The 27,613-nt window shown below is 42.3% G+C and overlaps 1 protein-coding gene across 1 annotated transcript in view; it reads right to left on the bottom strand.

Moving 5' to 3' along the window:
- Positions 1 to 322: 322 nt before the first annotated feature.
- The window catches only part of OPHN1 (oligophrenin 1), a 366,805-nt gene continuing 339,514 nt past the window's right edge, over positions 323 to 27,613 (bottom strand). Inside the window, exons 20-25 of the mRNA XM_062183480.1 lie at positions 26,977 to 27,124; positions 18,817 to 19,140; positions 10,407 to 10,572; positions 9,258 to 9,308; positions 5,839 to 5,880; positions 323 to 4,215 (exon numbers count right to left, since the gene is read on the bottom strand). Coding sequence (XP_062039464.1) covers positions 5,847 to 5,880; positions 9,258 to 9,308; positions 10,407 to 10,572; positions 18,817 to 19,140; positions 26,977 to 27,124 — 723 coding nt within the window. The 3' untranslated portion in view covers positions 323 to 4,215; positions 5,839 to 5,846. The remainder of the gene's footprint in view (positions 4,216 to 5,838; positions 5,881 to 9,257; positions 9,309 to 10,406; positions 10,573 to 18,816; positions 19,141 to 26,976; positions 27,125 to 27,613) is intronic.

Raw genomic sequence — 27,613 nt, 5'->3', positions numbered from 1 at the left:
CCTTGAGCTTCCAGGCCTGGATTTTTAACACCTAGTTGTGTTGCACAAATCATTTCTTGTCTCGTTGAGGCTCAAGTGCCTTTATGTGTAAGAAAAGGCTGTCACCTGTCATGCAGGGATGTTGTGAGGCCTGAGGGAATGATGATGCCACGTGCAGAGTAGACTATAGTTCAGGAATACTGGGTACAAAAGAATTCGGTACCTAGGTTTCTTTAGATATGTAGAAGAAAGCTAACATGAGTGATAGGCAGTGGCTGCAACATCAAACCCTCAAAGATTGTTTCCATGACAAAACTGCAAACAGAGGCCATTATACTAGACAATCTGCATATTTTATTAAAAGTCACATAAATGGGCTCTAGGATCTTATTCTTTTTTTCTGACATTGCATATGTGTGTATCAAAGAAGCAGTCTTTTCTAGCCCTCTATCACTGTTCGTGGCATCAAGAGCTTCATATCCCCCACTAAAAATAAAGGCTTTTCTTCATTGGAAACAGCTCTGCAAGGTATCTTGCCTCTCTCTGCAACTTTTTGTTATTGTTTCTGAAGTTTTTCTGGGCTTGCAATGTGTCAAGGCCACTTATGTGCAGCTACTTTAAAAGCAGTATAATTGGTCAACATTTTCTCAAAATGAATTTTTTCTAGTCACAGAACTACTTTTGCTTCTACTGCTTTACTTGTTCTAGAGTTTACAGAATCAAGGAACCTCTTGAAAAGGGAATAATACTTTTCTGCAATAGCCAATTATTTTACAAATACTCTATAGGACACTATTGTATTACTAAAATTGGATTGCTTAGTTTTGTCCATCTGTGCTTGTATACCCAAACACACACACACACACACACATACACACACACCTCTTTCAAAAACAAAACTTCAAAAAAATTTAAATATTTCTTTTTCTAACCCATGTTTTGACTTTTGCTATCACCACAGAAAAAACTGTAGCAAACTGACCTCAAGGCATAAGTTGCCGCAGAGGCACTGAGACCTTTCCTGCTTCTCAAACTGCATGTGTGGATGTCGTTAGTCTCTTGCGGGGAAATTGTCCATGCGACAGCCTTGGTGAAATAGAGTTATACACAAAGGCCATTTCTCCCTTTGTAAAACGGCTGTCATTGACCTAACAATCACCAACTGAAACACAAATCCTTTACAAGGTTTTTAGAGACATTACCAAATGTATAGCTGAAGGTGATGAGAAAACCCAATTTGGAAATATCTTTCAGCCTAATTTTCATTCTCTTGTAAACTAGACTTGCTTTCCCTCACTTCTTCAAATGCCTGATTTTTAATGTTTTGTCAGGTAGGCCAGAGGCAACATCCATACCAGCACCCTGTAATGTGGATTGTGTTCAAACACCTGCCTCAGTGTGGCAAAAAGAGAACAGCATGGGAAACACAGTCATATTCAAATCAAAGTTCTGGAATTTACTTTCTATGTGCCCTTGAGATAGCTACTTTAGCCCTCCAGGCCATAATTTATTTGCAAAATTACTTGTGTGATTGCTGTTGTGAGGCAAAATATGAAATGATGCATAGGAAGCACCTAGTTCTTAGTAGGTGCTTAATAAATGTGCATTCTTTTGCTAGCATTGACAAATCAGGACTTACAGTTTACCAGTTGCCAGTTTCTCTCACCTGCTGGCCAAGACATGCCAATAATTTCCTAGAGTTGCCATTCTCCAGTTATCACCATCTTCCATAGCCTTTTCTGAATGACTATGTATCCACTAAGTCTAGGCCAGCCAGTCTCATTCCACAGCACCATGCCTCTCCAGAGGATTTTGTTCATTAAAGCAGAATGTCAAACAATGTTTCACTCTTGCGTTCTTCCTGTACAACCCAACACAGACAGAGCTCTGGGGGACCCCCTCCAGGGTGGTGGTCCCCACTCCCCAGGCTAGGTTCTTAACCCGTGTCCCAAGCAACACTCATCAATCTCATGGTTATGTTTCTAGGACAACTCCTCCACTCGGATTGCAGTGGCTTTCTCTGGCTCCAAATAAACTTCGGATTTTTGTAGTAGTGATTATGGTATTTTCTCTCAAGGAACCTACAGGGAAACCATGCCTCTATCATCTTCAAAGGTACCGAGCCCCACTGGCCACTGCTCCTATGGTGAAATTCTGCATACCTACCTGCTTTAGTTATACATCCAACAGGACAGAGCAAGAAGGCCACAGCTCTGAGATCAGAGCTCAACAAGAACTCACAGAGACTCCCTTTGGGGATAGCAGCAGCTGGAATGATGGCCACTTGGCTCTTTTGCTCCTGGTTTCTTAGCAACTCAGCCTTTGAGACTGGATAAAATGGAGAGAATTCAATGTGGCCACCTGGGCACATCTTGATTTAGAATTGCATAAAGTTTCCATTCAATTGTTTACACAAAGGCTCTCAATATATTTGGCTGATAGGTTCCTAACTCATCAATAAACAATGTTTGGAGTTCCATCTTGGAAGCAACTATTGCCTTTCAGTTACTAAGGTATCTCAGACTTGGTTTGGGCATATGTGTGTGATCTCATCATTCTTTCTCTTTCTCTCCATATTACTATTTCTCAGTACTACAGTCAATGCCCTATTAGGATGTTACTATAAGCATGCAAGTAGGAAAGACTGTTCTCTCATACTGTTCAATATTTTCATTACGCAGACCCTAAAGACAGGCTACGACTCCCAGTCATCTGTGTGGGAATACATGGCCTGACACTGCTTCTGGCAGCTTCCTTTTTCCAAGCAGCAATTAGAAATGTCTACTCCTCAGATTTCTTCCCCACCACACCAATGTTGTTTTATTTTTCTTTCCAATGAGTGAGGTGGTAAATGAAGGGGATTAGGGGCTTATGCCTGAATTTTCCACTTATGTGGCACTCAAGAAAGAAGGTAAAAGCCAAACTCCCAGGAATGATGGCCACTAAGGCTCCTGACCATACAGCCCCTTGCTAGATTAGTGTGCTGGAATGGAAAGAACATGGTATAGGAGTCCAATGACTAGGGACCTTGTTTTGGTGTGGTCGTTCAGTTTCTCTGACTGTAAAGTAGATAAACTAAATTATTTTGTAAGGTCCTTCCAATCCAATAATTCATGGGTTGTAAAAAGAGTCTTTTATTTCAAGGGCTACGGTTCTTAAGCCTTATTGGGTCACAAGCCCATTTGAAACTCACTAGAACATTATTGACCATCTCCCTAGAAAAGGCGTATTGTCAGGGAATTCTACATACCAACATAGGGGCATTATTGAGACCCTGAATCCATGGACACTGGGTGAAGAAGGGCTCCTTTTGGGAGATGAAAGAGCTTATCTGCAGAAGGCAAAAATGAAGCAGCAGTGACAGCTTCTTGGCCTCAAGCCATCTTAGCAATTTTCCCTAGCACTTTGGCCCAAGAATGGAATTCTTACAGGACAAACAGTGTCTTCATTTTTTAAAGAAATGTTTCCAGTTTTTTGATTTTTTTTTTTCTTGATTGCTTGGAAAGGAACCTGTTAGGTGAGAACAGGAGAAACACTAATCCAGATGGACCTATGCTGTGACATGCAAATCATGCTTTGCAGATTTGTCCTAAGCGGCTGTACACAAGAGCAGGAAGGCTACCTTCCTAAGTCCACAGGGGGAGTTGCAGAGGCATCACCCATGCTGTCTGGCCCCACAGGAGCACAGAGGCTCTTTACAACATATTGCAGTACCAGAGTGCCAAATTGGCACCACTGTCCATATCCTTAGTAAGGGACATGTTAAGATTCTCCAATATTCGGCAAACATTCCGACTCCCCTCCAACCAAGATAAGCAATGGCGATAACTTAAGTGGCCTTTAGTTCACAATAAGACCCCTGAGACTGGTCTTTAGCCCAGCGTTTGATGGCCTTTTAAAGAAGCAGGAAGTTCAGACAGGAATTGAAAACTGGGCTCCTCTCTTCGACTCAGGTCAGTGGCCATCTTGGTTTCAGCAGAGTCTGGCTTGAGGGAGTGCAGCCATTCACAGTGTTGCAGGAGCTCAAGATAGACCTTCTGAGGGGATGAAGACAGAACACAGAGGAGAAATAAACACATGTCTAGGACATGTGCCCCTTATCCGTGGCTTCCCAGAGCCTGACGGTGCAGGGCCAGGAAGGAGCTGCTCTTCAGCACAAAATGACAGCACACCAGGGTTTGAAGAAGACCCTTTCAGAGCCTGGAAAGGTCCCCTGAGGCCATGGCTCTTTACAACCTGAAAGAGAAAGAAGAAAGGAGAGAATTAGCTAGGACTAGCCAAGAACTGAAGAGCCACTGAGTAGTGGGCCTGTCTTGGTATATGAGGTAGCCAAAAGCCTACAACTTGTAGCCAATCTTCTGTGCAACAGAGGCTGGCTGGGAAAAGGCCCATACAAATCAGATATCATGGAAGATGCCCGAGATGGTGTTATAACAAGGGCCGAAGATTTTGCGCCTCCATCCTCAACTCCAACTCCCAAAATGTCTACCTGAGATAACAGAAGCCTGATAGTAGAACTTCTGACCTTAACCCCTGTGCAGCATGCCCATTGTCTCTGTGGTTCTCCAATAACCCCAAACTTCCTTTTACTGGGATTGCACCTCCTTGGGGGTTGATCAAGAGAATTTTATCTACACATGGATCTCTGTGGATTGCCAATGACAGGAGAAGAATAGAAAGCTAGGGAACACATGGAGAGCTGAGCTCCAGATACTTGATGTCTACACTGCTTTGGGTCATACCAGAAACCTGACAATCAATTCAATCAGAACTTCTATGTAGAGAAAGGAATCTCCCTGACTTCTGAGTCTCCCATGACCTTAAACATGTCACTTCTCCCCCATCAGAACCTCAGCTCCTTCGTTTACTGAAGCAGAACACATACTTGTATTATCCTCCATACTTTTGGCATGTTATATACATCAACTGAGATAATGGATGTGAAAGGGCTTTGCATTAGACTAATAGAAGTGACTAAAGATGAAGGTTCAGGTGGGTAATACTGAAATAGCAATTTGATCTAAAGAAATGAAATCCCTCTACAGATTCCCCTTTTATACCAAAAAGGAGGTTATGATTTCTTTATAGAACCAAATAAGGGACTCATGTTGCGGTATAGTAGGTAAAGCTGCCACCTGTGACACGAGCATCCCATATGGGTGCCAGTTCATGTCCCAGTTGTTCCACTTCTGATGCAGCTCCTTACTAATTGCCTGGAAATGCAGTAGAAGATGGCCCAGGGCTTGCACCCCTGCCACCCATGAGGGAGGTGTGAAAGAAGCTCCTGGCTCCTGGCTTTGGCCTGGCCGAGCTCTGACCCTCATGGCCATCTGGGGAGTAAACCAGCAGATGGAAGATCTCTTCTGTCTGTCTGTCTGTCTGTCTGTCTCTCTCTCTCTCTCTCAATCTTTCCCTCTCTGCATCTCTGTGATTCTTTCAATAAATAAGTAGATAGATAAATAATAAATAGATTCAATAAATAAATAAAAAGAACCAAATGATTCAGAGTTAGAAGGTTCCAACCTTCTAAGACTGAGAAACTGAATCTCAAAGAAGGAAATGTACTTGCCCCAAATGTCATAGCTTATGATTCTTAATGAATTCAATTTAAGGAATCTGTAAAACTACACTATAGTTTGTTTAGAAAAGAAAAGAGAAAACTGATTTAAAATCACACAAAACCTCAGAATCAAAAGGCACTACTTTTAAAGGTCATGCATTACAACGGAAATGAACTGAAGCATGGAGGTAAGTTCCCTTCCTCTGGACCTAGCTGGGTTTCTAGCCCTCAACAACTCAGATCTCATAAAGAAGGCTTATATAGAACAAGGTTTTGTAATTAGGGTAGAGATGACATACCCGTGGCCTCAACTCTCATCTCCAGGAACTCTGCCTTGCGAACTGTAAAGGAAGAAGAAAATGTCATTAAAACTCTAGAAATCAGGACTGCAGAGGCAAAGCAAAGGAATAGGGGACCCTTCCAGGCCAGTGCCCAATAGACCACCTGAAAAATGGCAAAATGACCCTGTCCAGATATTTCAAAACATGCTTAAAGGTCGGGCTACTTACCTGGCAAGTTTAGAGCGCTCAGTCTCCCAGACACAAAGACATCTTTCAGATGCCAGAACAATCCTTTGAGTACCAGACTATAGGAGGCTAAGACAGCCCAGGGAAATGGCCCAAGACTACAGACTTCATTCTGTGATTTTTCTCTAGTAGCAGGGTAAGGAGGCAGGGTAAGTAATATATGAAAAATGAATTTTCCTTTGCCTTAGGTTAGCTTTGCTCAACTTCTTAATGTGCTTACATAAGTTCTACATTAATCTTATATGAGGAGAGTCAGAGAGAAGAGACAATCAGAGAATAAAGACCCTCCAGGGCCAGCGCTGTGGCTGACTGGAACAAGCCTCCACCTGCAGTTCAGGCATCCCATTTGGGTGCCAGTTCATGTCCCAACTGCTCCTCTTCCAACCCAGCGCTCTGCTATGGCCTGGAAAGCAGTAGAAGATGGCCCAAGTCCTTGGGCTCCTGTACCCATGTGAGAGACCCATAAGAGGTTCCTGGCTTCTGATTTCAGATTGGCTAAGCTCTGGCCACTTTAGCTATCTAGTAAGTGAACCTGAGGATGGAAGACCTTTCTCTCTGATTGCAACTCTACCTCTCAAATGATTAATTTAAAAAAGCCCCCTACAGTGTGGCCAGCACACCCCATACAACATCTGGTCCCCAGGGCTATGCCCTCAGCCTTCTGTTTTTCTCTCGCCTTCAGTCTATGCCTGCTCCCTGAATGATCTTTTCTCTATCACCAAACACTGGGGACCTCCATACAAAGAGCTAGTATTCATATTATAGTATATGTGAATGCTACCCCCTACATGGAGTTATACAGTGGCTGCATTCAACTATTCCACTACTAACTCAAGCCCTAGACAGTAGCCTAAGTCCCAGTTATACACTGGGTATCTCTAACTGGATATCCCATATTGTCTTCAAAGTCACTGTCTAAAAATCAAGCATAGTAACTTTCTCAAAGAGCATATTCCCTGGTTGATTACTGTAGCATCTACTTTCATTGCTCAAGTCAGACTCTTCTCTCTCAGTCCTTCTCCAACATCCCATATTTGAAAAGTCAGCAAGCTTTTCATGAGCCTATTATGTTCCCACTGGCAACACCATACGCCAGGGCTTCATGAACTTTTGCCATGATGATAAGTCTCCTAGTGGGCCTCCTTGCTGCCAGTCTTTATTCTGCCATCTTTTCTCCCTGCTGTCAAAGGAGTAATCTTTTTATAACCCAGCTCAGAATGTGAATTATGATGCTTAAAAATCTTCCATGACCGCCCCCCCCCATCACCAACAGTCTATAGAATAAAGACCAAAGAGTATGTCATACAAGGCCATCTTGATCTGGCTCCAAACCATTTTGCTGGCTTTACTTTAAGCTAAGCCCCCCTCCACCTCACTCTCACATTCTAGCCAAAATGGAACACTAACTACTTCTGAACCCATCTTGCCTAAGCTTCCCTGCCTCCTTGAAGTGGCCTCCCTTCCCTTCTCTTCTTAACAAACCACTATTCATTTTCTTAGAGTTATTTTTTAAACACTAATGTGGAAGGGAACCGAATGTCATGTATACACATGGGAAGCAAAGAGTTGTAGGACAAGGTTAAACATGATCCTTTTCCTTAGAGATGAGAGAACAGCTTGACAACAATGATCACACACGGGACTGGCTGTGTGATTAGTTCATTGATTTTGATCAGCAGCCACCATGGGGATGCACTGATGCAAATAGTAGTTACAAGTAGAGGTCCAGATGCAAGGGATGTTTTCCTCATGTAGATGTTGAGTGGGATGAACCTGTAGGTACCTAGGATGGCTGTTCACAACGTACTGGAGGGCAGGTATAATCATATTGGTCTTATCTACACTCTTGCCGAGATGGAATCAGAGGATAAAGAACAGGGTTAAATCCAGGTTCTAGAAGCCCAGACATAGAATAGGTAGGCTGGTACTTGACTGAAGTGCCTATGTTGGCTATAGATCCCTTAAGCTATGGTTGGACGAAAGCTTTCCTGAGCAATGGCTGACAAGACCTAGTTCCCTGGTAGTAGTTACTAGTTGTTTCCATGTGCTCATCAATCACTTCAGCTATTGCTTCTCTAGTGGGAGTCTGCCTGCCTTAAAGGTTCTATCAGACTTTGTTCATGCCTTCTTCATATTCCCTTCTCTGTGCCTTGGTTCTCTGTTCAAGGATCAATCCTCTCACATTTTTCTGTGTTGGTCCACTCCTCTTTCAAGCCTCAGTTCAGATATCATCACCACCTCTAAAAATCTTCCCTTTACACATGTCTGGTTCATTTCATTCATTCCAGTTAACTGCATTCCATTTCCTTGGCATTTATTTTTCAAATGACTTACCCTAGAGAAGCAGCAGGCCCACCAGGAATTAGTCCTCATGGGTGGGTCTTTATGAAAAATATTACATTTGTGTGTGCTTTCTTGCTCTACTCCTCCTCCCCAACATACTCTTTTTTGTTTGTTTGTTGTTTTTTTATCTCAAGTTGACAAAGAAGAATTGAACAAAAACCAAGATTCCCAGGCCATTTTCCTAGAGCTTCTGTTTTTTGTCGGTCTAGAGTAGGAGTCAGGAAGGTGGTTTTTTTCTCCAAATTTTCCAGGTGATTTAGATGTGCCACCAGTTTTAGAACCACTGCCTAAGTCAAATGCTTACCTGTGAAATCAGAGCCACGCTTATTCTAAGGCTGTTTACATCAGAGTGTTATATTGTACATATCCCTATCTGCTGCCATTTTAGAATGGGGTATATATAAATAAACTAACAACAAAAACAAGAGCTACATTGGGTTACAGTTTTTGCAATACAGCTTAGGGGGTGTGTGCAAGTATTTGTGTGTGTGTGTACACATGGTTTTGAGTGTGTATGTGCATGTTTGTGAGAGACAGAGAAAGAGGGGCAGAGTGATAAATGAACAAAAGGAGAGACAGGGAGACATAGACAGAAAGAGGGACACAGAGAAAAACAGAGACACATACAAAGAAACCAAAGAGACAGGAAGTAACTGAGAATGACAAAGAAAGAAAGTGTGAGGAGACAGAGACACAGGTGAGACAAAGAAATAGACAAGGTGATGTAGGGAAAAAATGGCAGAGAGACAGGGACATAGCTACAGAGAAACAGAAAAAGAATAAGAGAATGATGCTCATGATGCATTGGTAATAAGTGAATTGGCTTTTCTGTCACCTGAGTCTCTTACCTTCCTGTTTTCCGGGAAGCCGTTTCAAAGAACCTGGTCCTGGAAGCCACCCTATAAAGAGAAGCCAATCACCTGTGAGTTACTTTGGATTACATGTGAGAACTAAAGGCCAACAGAAAAGGCAGAGGACTCTGAACCAGATGGGCCACCAATATTAGGCCCTGTCTTTGCCAGCAAAGGACACAGGACTCAGGAGAAACACAAACACCAGATTTTGAAATGGCTCAGAGCCTACAGGCACCCCAAAGGTCAGAGGTAACACCCTTGTTCCCTGCTGGTTCAGAATGGCCTAAGCATGTTATTCATTCAGGCTTTCCTTGGTGGGAGGGGGCAGAGGGATAAGTGAAACCAGTTCTTGGTCTCAAAGTATAATTTTTGGCATTTGGTAAACACACTTAGCTAATTAGTCAAAGCTGTGCAAGCATTGTTCTTCTTCTTTCCCTGATTCTACAGTTATGGAAAACATTAGACCAAAGAGGAAGGGATAGCAGGAGGCAATATACTGAGAGTTGTCAATCACTGGCTGACAAGAGGCCTCTTGGCCTAGTTGTGCCCAAGCCAGGCTGATCCCTGAGAGCTGTGGTGGTCCCAAGGTAGCTATTCGTTTCCTAGGTCCTTGGCTTATAGCCCAGCCTCAAGAAGGCCTGCTGGATGTCAGATTGGCTCCTACCACAAAATAGTCTCTGTAGAAAATCTGAGTAATTTTGGAAGATTTTTAAAAGTCCTACCTTTTACTTACCTAAAAAAATGCCTCAAGTACAAGCACAATGAACAACTCTGTTCATTAAATTGCTTCTAAAATCAGTAGCAGCAACAAGAAATAAGAAAAATAAAATATTCCCAAGCCAAGGGAGCTAAAAACAGAAGGTAATTTTATCAGCCTACAGAGTTCAGGGCAGGTAAGAAAAATGGCTCGCCTAGCAGGCAATGAAGTCCAAAGTCTTCAGCTTTAGGGAACTCTCTTGGCCTTCAGTGTTGAGGGTAACATCCCAAACAAGGCTGGCCCTATGACATTCCCCTAGGCTGTGAACTCAATGACAGCCCAGGGCTATACACAACATACTGCACAGCCACATATGTTGATCCCCAAAGCATTCCTGGTGGCCCAAGACAGGTATTAGGTCAAGACTTGGGAATAATACTACTTACACAGATGATGGGATTTCCCCTGCGTTGCCAGCCACCACATCTGGCTTTGTTTCTGGCTTTTGGGGAGTAGCTGCCCGGCAGGGAGGGTCTGGGGGCCTCACTGGGGGACGAATGATGGTGGGCTTTTCTCCTGGAGGCCGCACTTTGCTGAAACTGTCAGCATCCCCTGGAAAACAGCATGTCGGATGGTTAGCCAAACAGCATACCACTAAGGATCAGGCACGCAATACTGGAGTTACCTAGCACTGTACCTTAATATTGGCTACCTTCCTTGCTCTCAATTCTTATTTATCATTAACAACTTTTCTCAGTAATTCTTCTGGCAGCGGGTCCACTCAGAAAGTTGGTTTGACCCAAGCTGTGCAACTTCACGTGCCTTGGGCATGTCATATATTTCCCAAGTCTCAGCTTCCACAGCTATATCATCAAGACCACTAATTCATTCTCTACCAGAGATACTGAGAGGATTAAATCGGGTACTAATCAGTTTAGTGTAGTGCCAGACACATATGAGGGTACTTCAAAAAGTTTGTGGTGAATAAAAGATTCCATTTATTTTGGTAGAAAAAATTGATAACCATGCACAGAGGAGTCTTCCAAAACTTCATGGACAATGCATACTATGAAGAAAACTACACACGTATTCCAAAAGTTTTTTGCACCCAAATAAACATCTTTTAATTCCATTTTCCACAAATTTTTTGAAGTGCCCTTGTAGTAGGTGTTTAGCAAACACTGGGTGATGAATTTGAATTTGATAAATTCGTCATCACTGGAATCCAGGATCTTTTCACCACTTAGGCCTTGACCATCATAGCAGCCTCAAACTCTCCTTCCAACCTGCACACCTCTAGTTTCTAGGTCAGTATAAAATAAACATAAACAATTGTCTACAAAACAATTCTGCAGGAATATGGTGAAAAAGGTGTCCTGTCCTCACACATTGCTGGCAGCACCATAACCTGGGCCAATTCTATCTAGATAGGCATCAAGCATTCTGGAACAATGTGGGTAAAATACAAATCATACATATGGGTGTTCCCACTTGTTGATCCAGTAATTCCAGAGAAACGGGTCAAACAATACTTCTTCATAAGGTGATTATAAGGACTGAGATGGCCTATGGACTGTGACTGGCATATAGCAGGGATAAGCACGTATCAGCCTCTATCCATGTAAATGTTCACATGGTGCTTATGCTTGCATAGTACAGTGTGATCTTAAAAATTTCATCCATGTGGCAAATCTAGGCAAAGAGATAAATAGGAGAAGAGAAATGACAATACAGTGTGACTGGTGTTCTACTTATAGAATGAGCAATAGCCAGTGCCATGGCTCACTAGGCTAATCCTCCACCTGCGGCACCAGCACACCGGGTTCTAGTCCCGGTCGGGGCACCAGATTCTGTCCCAGTTGCCCCTCTTCCAGTCCAGCTCTCTGCTGTGGCCAGGGAGTGCAGTGGAGGATGACCCAAATGCTTGGGCCCTGCACCCCATGGGAGACCAGGAGAAGCACCTGGCTCCTGCCTTCAGATCAGCACGGTGCGCCGGCCGCAGAGCGCAGGCCGCGGCAGCCATTGGAGGGTGAACCAATGGAAAAGGAAGACCTTTCTCTTTGTCTCTCTCTCACTGTCCACTCTGCCTGTCAAAAAAAAAAAAAAAAAAAGAATGAGCAAACATAATTAATGTGCTCTCATCTGATTCTGTTTCCCTGGCTAGCCTGTATCTTATATTAATGGATATGGTATGCCCTTTTGCAGCAGGCTGTGTGCACAGAATTGCATGAAAAATTAACCAAAAAGATATTAATAATCCAACTTTTCTAGCAAACTTTAGACTGTTTAAAGCACTATCCCAGATGGTAGCTATCTGATGTTCACAATAAGCTTGGAAGGGAAGAATAGACAAGTGTTATCTCCATTTTACAAAGAAGAAAACCGAGGTTCAGAAAAATAAATTAATTTACCTACAGCCATGTGGTTAGATAAATGGTAGAGTGAGGAATGAGGCCTGTATCTCCCACTCCACATCTACAGCTTTTCTATGTCTGCTGCTTGTTATTATTAGTAAAACAAAACTATAAATGGTAACAATCCTAGTAATGGTAATAAAATAGCACTGACAAAAATTCTAAGCTACGTTTTTTTTTAAAAATGTATTTATTTACTTAAGTCAGAGTTGCACAGAGAGGAGAGGTAGAGAGAGAGAGAGGTCTTCCATCCATTGGTTCACTCCCCAATTGGCCGCAATGGCTGGAGCTGTGCCGATCTGAAGCCAGGAGTCAGGAGTTTCTTCCAGGTCTCTCACATGGGTGCAGTGGCCCCAGGACTTGGGCCATCTTCTACTGCTTTCCCAGGCCACAGCAGAGAGCTGGATAGAAACTGGAGCAGCCAGGACTCGAACTGGCACCCATATGGGATGCTGGCACTGCAGGTGGTGGCTTTACCTGCTATGCCACAGCACCAGCCCCTTAATCTACCTTTTTATTGAATGTTTTTTATTCCAGATGCTGTGATGCTGTACTCAGTGCTTTATGAACAATTTCTTATCTAACATTGGCCATAATCCTGTAGAAGTTATTATCATTGAAGAAACAAAGACTCCATGATAACAAGTAACCTCAGAATTTATCAGCAATAAATTCAGGTTTCATGATTTCTGAAATCCATAATGTCCCAATTATCAGTGGTTTTCAACCCTAGCTACACATCAGGAACAGTGAGGAGCTTCAAAATTATGTAATATGTAGGACCTATCCTCAGAGATCCTAGCTGAACTGATTGGAACCTGGGCCTGGGTATTCTTAAATGCTCCCCAGGTGATGCTATGAGCATCCAAGGTTGAGAACCATTAGGTCACATGACAATGCTTCCTCACTGTAGCTCAGAGGTGACCAGAGCTAACAGTGTTGCCCCATTTCTACTGATTATTGGTGGAGAGAGTAGAGCAATCTGACAGGAAGGACATGCTATACTGTCAGAGCCATAAAACACTTCTGCCTGATGCTGTGTCCATCCTAGGGCTACTTCTCCCCTTAATGAGCAAACCAGATGACATCCTTGAAATATGAGCCATTTATTCCCAAGGTACAGCCATATCTAAATGAACACCAACCTATGGCCTTGGAAAACAAACATCATGAACCTTGCATCTTCCTAAGCCCTTTATTGGAAGCTTCAACTTGATGACTCATTTTAAGTCAAGCTTTGAAGTAGGTGCAAAGGGTTTCCTTAGCTGAAATACCCCAATACTGTTCCCTCTTGCCTCTTGCCTCTGACTTGTCTCAGTTACAGTTAAGTCACAATGGCAAACTGGCGAGGCAGGAAACGAACAGTTACATGTAACGGCATTTCATTCTTAATGCTAAAACTAACTTGTATGATCTTCAGCAGATCACTTAGCTACCAGTACAACATAAAGATTGAACTGTTTTCTAGATGAATGAGGCTGAATGAGCCTATGACATAAATCTATCCATCTCTGCTGTCTCTCCCTGCTGACTTTCATATGCTTCTTTTGGAGTATACTAGAAACCAGTTCTCTCTCTCTCTCTCTCTCTCTCTCTCTGTGTGTGTGTGTGTGTATGAAAGATGCCAACTTTATGGTTCCCTGCTGCCAGCAGAATACACCCAAAATATTTACCCTGGCATGCACAATCCTCTTCTATTTGGCTTCGACTGTCCTCTCTGATCTACCTTTCCACCATTATTCTTCACATATCCTACAGTCCAAATGGCATTATTTATTGTTTTATTCACATGTCTTATAATTAACCATCTCCATCCTAGATGCCCTTTATTCTATTCCCACGTGCTCATGATGTGTCAGACACATAGCTGCTTCTTTTCAATTAAAACAGCAATCCTATGTGCACAATGATCCACATTCTGCAAGCAAGAAAATGAAGGCTCCGAGATTCTGTGACTTTCCCAAAGTCTCACAGCTAAGGGAGAGGCATACCCAGGATCTAAACTCATATCTGGGAGACTCCAGAGCCTGGACTTTCAACAGCCTCTTGAGAATATAATCCTCTACCAAACTACTTCCTTCTAATTTCATTTTAACCTTGGTCCACAACCTGGCTCTTACTATAAATTTGATCTCCCTCTCTAGCACGACCTGTTCTCTCTGTTTTTACTCTCTGTCAAATGGCTATAAACAAAGAATCTTAGCGTTTACAGATTTCTTGGTGTCTGATGGTCATCTGTCTCCAAACTTAAGCAACTTTCTTTCTCCTTTCCTCAAATTTAACTATACCAACAAGAGGGCACAGCATAGAGGGGAGCTGTTTCCTTTTAGAGATTCCTCTAGTCTTCTAGAATTCTCTTTCTGACACTCTTCCATGCTCACCTTAAAAGTCTTCCTTTTCCCTTAGCCATTAATTATGGTTGTGGAACAATTCGGAGTTAGGTTCCAGGAAAGGCAGAGAATAAAGACCAAAGAGTAGATGATTAAAGTATGAGTCCAAACAGGAAAATCTGGATAAAGACCAGCAACGCCCATTACTGCAAGAGCAAGTCTGTTCCTAATACTTTTAGAGCAAATGCCACTCATAGAATTAGTCACCATAGTGGAGAATTGATGGCCCTGTGACTGAGCGAGGCCTTGCATGTAGGATGTCTCCAAGCCCAGGAGCACACCACCAGATGCAGTCTCCCCTCCACCCCGAGTCAAGTGAGTGGAAAGGAGCTTCTAAGAAAGGCTCCTAAACCCATATGTCATAGGATCCTGACCACAGTGTGCTCTCTCCTTTTATCTCAATACTTCAGGAACAATGAAGAACTCCTTGTTCCATGCCCCTACTGGAATTTATTCTCACCCCCTTAAGAACATGGAACACACTAGGTTGGGCCTGACTGTTTTGCATGTTAGTCTCACCATGAACCTTTGGAAGGCAGGGACCATAAGCCTTTCATCTTTCTCTTTCCAGTTGCATAGCAACATACTGGAATATGTGAAGAAACACATGCAAGTAGATGGGATATAGCCCTCCCCTCCCTTCCTTCCTAAAAGTAAGGTCCTAAGATCTCTATGGAAGCTACACACTTGCCCTTTACAAAGCCAGGACTCATAAGGGACAGTGATAGCAAATGAATGCAGGAACGTGGGCATCCGTAATTCTGCTCTCCCAAAAGTGAGTGCTTCTTAGAAAAAGAGAAATGAGAAGGTGGCTAACACAGCTATAGAAGGAAGAATTTGGTAGAAAGGAGAAATGTCCTCAACTTGGACCCAAGAAGCTTAGATTCAAGCCCATTTCTATGACTTACAGCCTGTGTGACTGGGCAAGTTGATTAATGTCTGTAAGCCTCAGTGTCTCCATCTGTGAAATGCAGAGAATAAGATCTTCCTCACAGAGGGAGCGGGAAAGGGGAGGGTTGTGGGTGGGAGGGAAGTTATGGGGGGGAAGCCATTGTAATCCATATGCTGTACTTTGGAAATGTATGTTCATTAAATAAATGTTAAGAATAAAAAAAAAGATTTTTCTCACAGGCCTATCATAATGCTTAGATTCAAGAGAAGAAGGCAAAGTACCCAGCTCTATGTCTGGACCAAAAAAAAAAAAAAAAAGGTGTGGGGTGTGGCTTGAAACAATTCTACCAGCAAATGACATTTATTTTATCGTAAAGTCGACAGTCATGGAAAAGTGATTTAACAGGTACCGTGCTACTGCTACTTGTAATTACTGAGAAAAAAATGTGGAGAATACCTCGTCTGCTCAAATGCTCCGTCACTGGAAAGGATGAAGCCAGAGTGCACACTTGGATCACTAAATCAATGAAGCTTGTACACTGACCCTCAGGGGGGCAAGTGAAGCCCTCAACAACAGAGCTAAAAGGGAGTAACAAGTACAAGGTGCATAGTGGGTCAGCTGGGGTAACATAGTTCCCTCCCTCTGGTACTGCCACTGAGTCTGCTGGCCAGCACAAGGAGCTAATTAACTATCAGCTCTGTGTCAGGATCAGAGCTGTTTGCAGCTTTTGCTTAATTGATAAGCATCCTGATGCTCAGGAATCTACCATGGAGCAGCAGCCAAAATGGGGAAGGAGGGAGAGAGGCGAGGCAGAGGCAGAAGAGTAAGGTTCAAAGAGGCAACTACACCAGAGGTTTGGCTAATTCTCCACCATGGCCAAAACAGACTCAGTTCTGCTTTCTGTAGGCCAAGACTAGTGGCACAGGGCTTTGAAAAAAGCTGCATCATGCCAGCCTGTTGCTAGCTGATGTAGAGCAGAAAGCAAAGCCAGGCAATGCTGTGGCACTGCTTTAGATAGTCTGGCTGATACTGAACGAGTCAGATCAGTACTTGCATTAATTGACACCATCAGATCAGAGCAGCTGGCGCCAGCAGCCAGGGGCAGGACCATGGAGAAAGGGGGAGAGGAGAATACTGCTGGGATTTCACTTTGCAGCAGAAGATGGTGACGGCAGACCTAATAGGGAGGGCTAAGTTACTGTGTGTGTGCTGAGCTGATAGGATCTGGCTAATCTCAAGGCCTGGCTACAGGCAAGAGAAATTTTACTGTAATGAGTGTAAGTTGAGTTGCCCAACTTTCCAGCAGATTGATAATGAAGGTCAATATATGACTTATAAACCAAAGCAGATGTCTACAAATTAGCCTGGCCTTTCTTGGCTACTTCCCAGAAAAGACAAAATTTAGGGAGGTGGGGGGAAGGGAGGACAGGAGGGAACTAATAATCATATTTTGAATGCTGATGATGAGCCAGATATTTTATTTGTTATTCTTTTTAATCCCACCAATAATTCTGTGGAGGAACTGTTTCTCCCATTTTGCAGATACAGAAACCACCAAGTGGTTAAATAACTGAACTGTGATTACACAGATGCATCAGCGGGTCAAGCTCAGAATTCCTAGTGTCCATTGGTGAGTGGATCCCTCAGAGAACAGCTTTTACTAAATTGTTCTCTGAGACACCATAGGCTCCCACTAAGGTTGTTATATGTGGCGAGTTTATTTTGGTACAAAAAAATTTTGAAATCCACGCATAGGTTTTTCATAATATGCATTCTCCCTAGGCTTTTAAAACACCCCCTTGTATTTCAGACTCCGCAGGCCATTAGATCTCTGTTGCAACTACACAATTCTGTTGCAGCTAGAAAGCAGCCACAGACACTATGTAAATGAGGAAGCATGCATATATTGATGAAGATAAATTTGAATTTCGTATAATTTCATGTGTCATGAAATAATATTTTTTACTTTTTTTCCCAAATAGTTAAAATGTAAATACATTCTTAGCTTGCAAGCCATAGAAAAAGAGGCAATGGATCTGATCTGGCCCTCAAGCCATAGTTTGCCAAGGTCTGAGCTAAGCCTCAAGAAGACAGGGCCCTTGTATATCTTATTTATTCCTATGTTCTCAGCATCTAGAAAGGGGCCAGATACACACTCAGTACTCAATAAATACCTGCCAAATAAATTATTCTTACTATTTTTAGGTTTTTATATTTTGCCATATTGTGAAATGTCTTAAATCCTTTTTAGAACAGGACAGGATATAAACTCATAAAGCACATTTCTAGAAGGTCATCTAACTACAAAGTCAAAGAGCCAGAATCTGGATCCAAGTCTTTGTGATACCAAAATCCATATTCTTTCCATGATACCATGCTCTGTTCACAGTATTATAGCCCCAGAAACTCCCCTCTGGATTAAAATTGAATCTTTTAATATGGATCACCATGTGTAGTAGCCAATTAAACTTGCAAGTCAGCCACATCCTGAATTTGCAAGAATTTCTGAAGGCCAGAGGTTTGCAGATGTTGCGCCCCTTTATCCCTATTTCTCCTAAACTGGAAAGTAAGAAGGAGAACAGATTCAAATCTTATAGAAAGGTAACATGATAGTTCTGCCTTAGTGGAAAGAACAGACTTTGGCGCCTGCCAGACAAGGTAAGATTTAGATCCTGGCTCTGCCAATGACTAGTTGTGAATCATTGGCAAGTTACTTATCTTTAGGATCCTTGGTTTCCTAATGGGGGAAAAAAAAGCAAGAATAATACATTCTTCACAGTGGGGTCATGAGGATAAAAAGTAGTATATCAGAACCTACCACAGAAAGGCACATAACAGATACTCAAAAAATGGCAACAGCAGCATTAATATAGCATTAATAATCATAATCATAATCATAATCATAATCATATCATTACTACTCACTCATACCATATAACAAGGGCCTACTATACACAAGCCAGGAATTTGTTGTAGTTAAACAAAACAGGCAGATAACATCCTGCCCTCTTCCAGCTTTATTCTAGTGACTACTATGAATGGTTACTCTCCACTCCAATACTAGTCGTAAACTGGAACTGATTTCCACTTGAACATATCTCCAATCTCAGTGAAAAGCAGTGGGTCAGTTCCAGTTCCCATGGGGTTCCCATTCACTTACCCTCCTTGTGGTGTGCCACGGGTTTGGGAGCTGGTCTCTTTATGTGGAAAGAGGGGGTCTTGGTGGGCCCAGAGGCTGGCACTGGTCCGTTGGTGGCCTTCGGGATGGCCTTGCTCCCTCCATCCTGTAACCTAGACACCAATCTCCCTATGTCCACGTCGGTGCAGGGCTCCAACTTGCCATCAGAAACAGGCTTGTTTGGGGACTTCCTGCCAGGATCCACTTCCCCACTCTTCTGAGTAGGTAGTTTGAGGTGCTGTGGCAGCTTGGGGGGCTCTATGCTGCTGGTGATCATACCATTGGGTGTTTGATGTTGGATTTCATCTGGTAAAAGTTGGTACACAGAAGATTAATGATACCATTTACAACCTCTTTCATGTGGATATATGCATACATACTTGTGATAATTTGTAGATATTTTCAAAGGAGCTGTCATTGTGGCACAAATCAACTATATCTCACAAAGTCAGTCACCACCCTCCTCAATTCATGTGGAACCACAGGTCCCATCCAGGCAGAGACTTTAATTCAAGATCTGGGTACAATTTCCACCACCACGATCAGTAAACCATAATACACCAAGGTGTTTTATTCAAAGGGATACGTAATTCAGAAGAGATTTAAAATCATGAATAAATTATACATTCTACGCTTTTAAAAGAAAGTTAATTTTTGACTAACTCTCGCAAAAGTAATTTGATAAGGTCCTTGAAATGTCAGCTTAATAAATATAACAGAATTTAATTTCTTTCACCAGTCCCAGAAAGAGTCCCCCAACTAGCTATGTTTTTGCTCTAGCTTCTGTGGTCTACTTTTCTCTGATACTAGTATGCATTTAACAGTGGTTCTGCATCTTACTTAAAGCTTTTGAGACCCTCATGAGAACCAGGGACTCCCTCCTTGGCAAAATTAACCTATACAAATGTAATCAAAGTTTTGGATACTAAGTGATTCACAGAGCTCCCTGAAACTGTCAGTGAACCACAGATTGAGAATGCCTCCTGTAAGGAAATTGTCACTTTCCTTAGTAATGAAAAACCTTGATCTAGAGTAGCAGTTAAGAATACAGGTTCTGGCTGGCAAAATGAGATCTGAGAGATATAGCGAACAATTGTAATACATGGATCTTATTTGGATCCTGATGTTTCAATGCGTTAACAGAAGAATTTGGAAACCAACTAGATAGTTCATGTTAAGGAACCATTTTTAAAATTTTTATTTGTTTATTTATTTGAAAGGCAGAGTTACTGAGTGGTGGTGGGGTAGAGAGAGAGAGGCAGAGACAAGAAGAGAGACAGAGCGATCTTCCATCCACTGGTTCACTCCCCAAATGGCCTCAACAGCCATGGCTGTTCCAGGCTGAAGCCAAGAGCCATAAGCTTCTTCTGGGTCTTCCACATGCATGCAAGGCCACAAGCACTTGGTCCATCTTCTTTTGCTTTCCCAGGAGCATTAGCAGGGAACTGGATTGGAAATGGAGCAGTCGAAACTTGAACTGGCATCCATATTGGATGCTGGCATTGCAGGGGGCAGCTTAACCTACTACGCCACAATGCCAGCCCTGCGTTTTTTGTTTTTACTCTTTAGGTATGATGATGATATTATGGTTTTTCTTTGAAAAGAGTATCTGTTAGGGATACATACTAAAACATTTATAAATGAAATGACATGATGTCTGGATTGGGTGAGTGAGTAGAGGTATTGAAACAAGACTGGACAGGTGCTGGCAAATGTTGAACTGGGAGGTTAATTAGACTTTTTGTTCAACCTCTGTTTATATTTGAAATACTTCATAATAAGGTGTTAAAAACAATGCATGCTCTGGAACCAGGTGGCCAGGTCTGCATCTCAGTTCTGCTACTTACCAACTATGGGTCCATGGACAAGTTCCATATTTTTTCTATCTCCATTTTCTCATCAGTAAAATGAGGATTGGAATAATAAAGTATCTGTCTTATGATATTGTAGTATGGATTATAGGAGATGGTAAACTGATTTCAGTACTTGGTACATAAGAGACAATAATTAGTAGTTATAAGTTGTATTATTATGCTCCCAGTGGGCAATGAGGCAAGAGTTTCCATATGAAATGCCTTACTATGAAGGCTTCCCCCAAAGAGTTTTCTTCTTGAAAATGTGTCCAGAACTGCTGCTGCCACTGCTAATGAGGCTGGGACCAAGGAAGTGCCTGTGTAGTTTCTCTACTCTGGTCCAGAGTAGATGCGGATCCTTCTTCTACTAACCCTAACACAACTGCATTTACACTGCAGCAGTCAAGCAACAGCTTGCGAAACGTTCACAAGTAATGTCAGGGACATAAGCCTGAGAGTGCCATGCAACTAGATCAGTTGGCTCCCAGGATATGCCTGTGGTAGAGGTTGTCTTTCCACAGCCACTACTCTTGCCAAACAGTGAAAGTGTATGATGGCATGGATTCCTTCCTCCACGTGCTTCAGGACCAATACCTCAGTTCCATGTCCCTATCTGAATATTTTCTTTTTTCTGGCAGAAATACCCTTGGAAATTCCAACCTTGCTCTCCTGCAGAGGAGACAACAGGACTTGCCTCTTCCCTATCGGCCATAACAGTATCATCCCCATCTCAATAAAATGTCCAGTGTTAATCAGATGGTCTGTATATGCGGTCTCAGAGAGGCCACTGCCTTCTCACGTGGGAAAGGATCTTCTCTTAGCCCAGAACAGAGGCGATGAATTGATGGAAGCAGTGGTGACTTTGGCACTAGGCCCTTCTGCCAGGGGAAGCGTTTCTAAGTTCTCAAGACCGCTGAATAAAAATAGTGGCAAAGATGATGATGATGATAATAATAATAATGACAACATATACCATTATTTGAGCACTTTCTCTGTGCCAGATTAGCTTACATAACATTTAAAACAACTGTATAAAGCAACAAACTCTTACAAAGCTCCATTTTACAGACAAGGAAACTAAGGCACAGAGGGAATCAATGTCACAAAGCTAGTAAATGGCAGGGCCAGGTTTCAAATCTTGAAGTTTGATTCCACAGGCCATAAGTTCCTGTCAGCAACTTTTTCTCAAACTCAGCATCGATTTACATAGGAAAACAACCAACTTGGCCTCAAAAACTGCAGGGAACTGGGAGTGAATTTGGAGCAGTCAGGGAAGTCCCACAAACAGGCAGATAGCTAAGCCTTAAACTGAAGGTCTCTCTTCTATATATGGGAAAGTGGGAAGAGGAAGTGTTGAGAGATTACGCATTATTCCAGCAGGAGAAAAAGATTAGTGATTATAATCCAAGTACAATCATGCCAACAAATGCTAGGAGGAACATAGTACTAATTCTGTGTGGAATGGTTAGAGAAGGTCACCCTTTTTAAAAATTTTTTAAGTTATTTTATAACTTTCAAGCATTTTGTCACATTATTTCAAATAGAGACATGTATAGTATTTTTTCTTGAAGAGAGGTATTAATATCACAGTGAGGGACTCATGACAATTATGTTGGAAAGAAGAACATTTTGACATTTACATATTATGATTCAGTGAAGCAATATTTATAACTATATACCAAATGATATGACATCTACACAATTTTTATACTCTCTATATATACTAACTAATGCAAATAAGAGAAAACATGTGATATTGTGTTTTGGGGTCTGGCTTATTTCATTTAACATACTGATCTTTCTCCAATTGCAAACGTTAGCATTTCAGTCTTAATGGGTAAGTAATATTTCATCATCCATATCTATATCTATATCACATTTTCTTTATCCAGGCATCAGTCCATAGACTTCTAGGTTGATTCTGTGTCTTTGCTTATTAGAACAGTGCTTCAATAAACATAGGCATGCAGGCATCTCTTTCAAATGCTAATTTCATTTCCTTTGGAGTGGGAGAAGGTCTTTGAAAGAGGTAACTTGAGCTGGGTCTTGAAGGATTACAATAGATAAAGAAAAGCAGGAAGAACATTTCAAACAAAGAGCAACTTGGAAAAGTGAAAGGTCATAATTTGTGTAATAAAATAAAATGAAAACTTTGGTTTGAGCACAGGAGCCAATTTAAGATGAAAGGGACAAGTAGCTGGAGATGAAGTTGTTAAGATAGGCTGGGGCTGTACCTCGAAGGGCATGGAAGCCATGCTCAGGAAAATGAACTTTATCTTTGGACCACAAGAGGATAATGACTTTTTTGGAGGAATTACTGAGTATGTGTTTTTAGCAATCCCTTTGAGTTGTTCATGAAAAGTAGATTGTACCACAGAGATGGCAGGTGGGGAGAATGCTAGGGTAGTGCTGGTGAGAAGGATCCAAACTGGAACAGCATCAGCAAAAAGAGACAGATGCTAGAGATATTACAGATGGAATCTACAGGGCTTAGATATGGAGAGGTGAAGTAGTCCCATGATTATGGTGGAAGAATCTACTGACGTACTATATACCTACAAAGTTTGGAGGTAACATAATGAAATGCTACCAGTGAAGAACAGTGGTAAGAAGGATTACTTCCTTCCCAGAACAGCACTCAGACAGGTTTTAGGAAGCACGATATTATAACAGACAAATGAACTTTGGGATAAGATAGATGGATACAAGTTTCTATTCTGTCATTTAGTAGCTGTGTTAATTGAGTAAATTATTCACTCTTCACTATAAAATGCATTGTGGGATTGTGGGTAAAGCCACTATGGGCACCAGTTTGAGTCCTCACTTCCCCCTTTCCATCCAGCTCCCTGGTAATGGGAAAAGCAGTGGAGGATGGCCCAAGTATTTGGGCCCCTGCCACCCATGTGGCAGACCTGGATAAATTATGTTCCTGATTTCAGCCTGGCCCAGCCCTAGCTGTTGCAGCCATCTGGGGAGTGAACCAGAAGATGGAAGATCTCTCTCTCCCTCTCTCTCTCTCCCCCTGCTCTCTGTAACTCTGAATTTCAAATAAATGAACAAAGCTCTTTTTTTAAATGCAGCTCAAAATATCAACTTCACACTGAATGTTGAAGATTATATGAGACCATGGATTCCCACCCACTTAGGATGATGAAAATCAAAAAGACTATAGCAAGTATTGGATAGAATGTGGAGAAACTAGAATCCTCATCCATTGTTGGTGGGAAATCAAAATGGTGCAGCAAATCAGCCTGGTCATCCTTCAAATGTTTAAATATAGAGTGAACATGTGACCCAGCAATGCCAGTCCTAGATAATAAAAAAAGAGATATTCACAAAAAACCTGTGCATGAATGTGCATAACAGCATTATTCTTAAGAGCCAAAAACTGAATATAACTCCAGCTGACGAATAAACAGAAAGTGTTACAGTCATACAATGGAATACTATTTGGCAATAAGAAGAATGAAGTCCTGATACACACTGCAACATGGATGAATCTTGAACACAGAATGTTAAGTGAAAGAGGCCAGCCACAAATGACGATACATTATTATATAATCGTATTCATATGAAACATCCAGAATGGGGAAATTTGTAGAGATACAAAGTAGATTAATTGCCAGGAGTTGGGGAAGGGAGGGAAGTGGAAGGTGTGGAACTTCTTAGGGTGATGGAAATGTTCTGAAATAAGACAGTTGCACAATATACACTAAAACTCCTGAACTGTATGCTTTAAAAGAGTAAATTTATGGCATGTGAATTATATAGCTGTTTTAAAAGAAGTTAAAAATAAAATACAAATGTCTAGACTAAGTGATGTCACTGGAGAGTTTTTTGGCACAAAGCCCTCATCACACAGAGGGGAAGATTGATACCCAAAGAGGTGAAGTGATTAGCTCAAGTTACTCAGCATGCTAGCAGCCGAGATGTTAATTTCATCAGAAGCCTTAGGTCTATTAACACCCAGTTCGTTCATGTACTGCACTTAAAAACTGAGGACTTACTATGTGCCAGGTGTTGTGCTGTTGCTATGGATACAACATAGACAAAAGTTTCTGCTGGCATAGAGCTGATATTTTGAGAGACTGTAAATAAACAAACAACAACAAAAAGCTTCTTCCATAAAAATGAGATCATGGAACAGGAGAGCAGGCACTCAATATTCCTTACACTTTCTCTTGAAAGCCAGTTCACATTTTTTATGAAAGAGGTGATTCTTTAAATCTCTTTATTCCTAAATACATGCATTTCTTCATTCTATAAATACTTACCAACTCATTCAATATATACCAATAATTGTTCTAGGGGCTAGTAATAAAACTAATCTCAGTTTCTAAAGGGAAAGGCAGACAGTAAGCACGTGAACAAATAATAGCAGGTGATATGACTAAAATAAAGCTGTAAAGGGCTAGGGAGTGACTGAAGGAAAAGAAAGAACTATCCAACTAGAGTGCTCAGAGAAGGTATCTATGAGATGACACTTCGCAGACACGTGAATGAAGGAGTAAGCCTTGTCAAGTCCTGAAGCAAGAGTATTTAGGGCCAAGAGAACAGCAAATGCAAAGGCTATTGTTAATTCACTGGTTCATTCTCCAAATGCCTGCAATAGTTGGGGCTGGGGCTGACTGAAGCTGGGAGTAGGGAACTCAATCTGGGTCTCCCATGTGGGTGGCAGCAATGCAATGACTTGAGCCATCACCTCTTGTCTCCAAGGGAGCACAGCCAGGACTCAAATCTAGACACTGCGATTCCACATGGCATTTTAACAACTATGCCGTAAGTTTTATTCTAAATGTCAAGAGAGGACACTAAAAATGTGCAGCAGTGGGAATGATGTGATCTGACTTACATTTTTAAAGGATGTATATTCTGCTGGCTTCTATAGAAAATGGATTACAGGCAGGTAAGAAGGCAAGCAAGGAAACCAGGGAAGAGATGATGATGGCTCAAACAGGGTGGTAGCAGTAGGAAGTAGAGGGATTTAGCACACAATGTACATGTAGAGATGACAGGAATTGCTGATGGATTAGATGTGACAGAAAAGGGGAAAAGAATAATCAAGGATGATTGCAAAGTTCTTAACTTCAGCAAGTGGGAAGAACCCCCTGGCTCCTGGCTTCTGATCGGCCCAGCTCTGGTCATTACGACCACTTGGGGAGTGAACCAGCAGATGGAAGACCTCTCCTTCTGTCTGTCTGTCTCTCTCTCTGTAACACTACCCCTCAAACAAGTAAATAAATCTTTAAAACATAAACAAAACATAAGTGGGGGAGAGAAGGAAAACCTGCAGAGGGGACTGAGATGGAACAAAGTGTCTGAGAGCCACATGAACAGAGTATTTCAAGAAGGGGGATTTAGTCAGCTGAATCAAAGGGCGCTTACAAGCTGAGTCTGAGTAGTGGAGTAGTAGGGGCAGAGGCTCATTGAGAATGGGTGCAGTCTCTGTACCAACAACTATTCCACTGGATGACATCTATTCACGCACATTTCTGCTTTCCTTTACCCTGTAAGCTCCCTGAGGCCAGGGAAGTGGTCTTCCCTTCACCTGGTCTTCAGCACAGCACCTGGACCACAGAAGCTATTCAATCAATCCATGTTAGCCCCATTTGAATTTCAAATCTCAAAACATTCAGAAAGCACCTAGCTCACCCACTTCAAAGTATTGAAGATACGGATTTAAGAACATCTTGGATCCTCCGCCTTGCGGCGCCGGCACACCGGGTTCTAGTCCCGGTTGGGGCACCGATCCTGTCCCGGTTGCCCCTCTTCCAGGCCAGCTCTCTGCTGTGGCTAGGGAGTGCAGTGGAGGATGGCCCAAGTCCTTGGGTCCTGCACCCCATGGGAGACCAGGAGAAGCACCTGGCTCCTGCCATCGGAACAGCGCGGTGCGCCGGCCGCAGCGCGCTACCGCGGCGGCCATTGGAGGGTGAACCAACGGCAAAAGGAAGACCTTTCTCTCTGTCTCTCTCTCTCTCACTGTCCACTCTGCCTGTCAAAAAAAAAATTTTAAAAAAATTTAAAAAAAAATTAAAAAAAAAAAGAACATCTTGGATCCTCCACTGGCCTTATAAGTGATCATAGAGCTTCCTTTACAAGCTCATTCCCATACTATTCAACGCCAAATGATTAATTCCCTCTCTGGGCACAAACTATAAAGCTTACTTCCCCTGGGCGCTTTTAAACTCAAAAACCAGGAAAGGTCTACCTTTGAATGGAGAAAAATAGCCACCCCTGCACCTCTGCACTTCAATATCCCCTTTGTGTCTGATTGCTTAAAGGTACTAACCTTCACTTTCATCCAGGGAAGAAGTATAGAACACGGTCCTTTCTCGCAGCAAGCGCTTTGAAATTGTGATTGGTTTGTGCCTTCTTGCTGTCACCCGAGGTGGAGGCACTGGGGGCGCAGCACTTTCCTCGGGTGGGCCTAAGTAGATCTGTGGAAGGGTAAGGAAGATATCCAGGAAACAATTAGATCAAGTTTTTTGTCTCCCCAGTGCTACCTACCAGTTGGTGACAACCAGCATCACATATAGAGACTGCCATACAACCACCAATATGGCCAAAGAAACTGAAGAGATTTATTTAATCACACTAGCCACCAGCAAGGGCTTAGAGATCCTTCCATGCTTAAAGCACAATACCTGGAACTTCTCAACATGGAGGAGAGAATTCAGACACAAGACTGCAACATTAGAAGCCGGCATTGAGGTATAGGAGGTTAAGGTGCCCTTTCAACACCAATATCCCATATCAGAGTGTAGGTTCTGGTCCTGGTTATTTTGCTTCCAATCCACATTCCTGTTAATGCACGTGGGAAGACAGTGGAAGATGGCTCAAATATTTGAGCCACTGCCACCCAAGTGGGAGACCCAGATGGAGTTCAGACTCCTGGCTTCAGCCTGTCCCATACCTGGCTGTTGTGG

The sequence above is a fragment of the Lepus europaeus genome, chromosome X, assembly GCF_033115175.1.
Source record: "Lepus europaeus isolate LE1 chromosome X, mLepTim1.pri, whole genome shotgun sequence".
NCBI lineage: Eukaryota > Metazoa > Chordata > Mammalia > Lagomorpha > Leporidae > Lepus > Lepus europaeus.
Note: the sequence above shows the minus strand (reverse complement) of the source record. Positions and strands in the feature narration are given on the sequence as shown.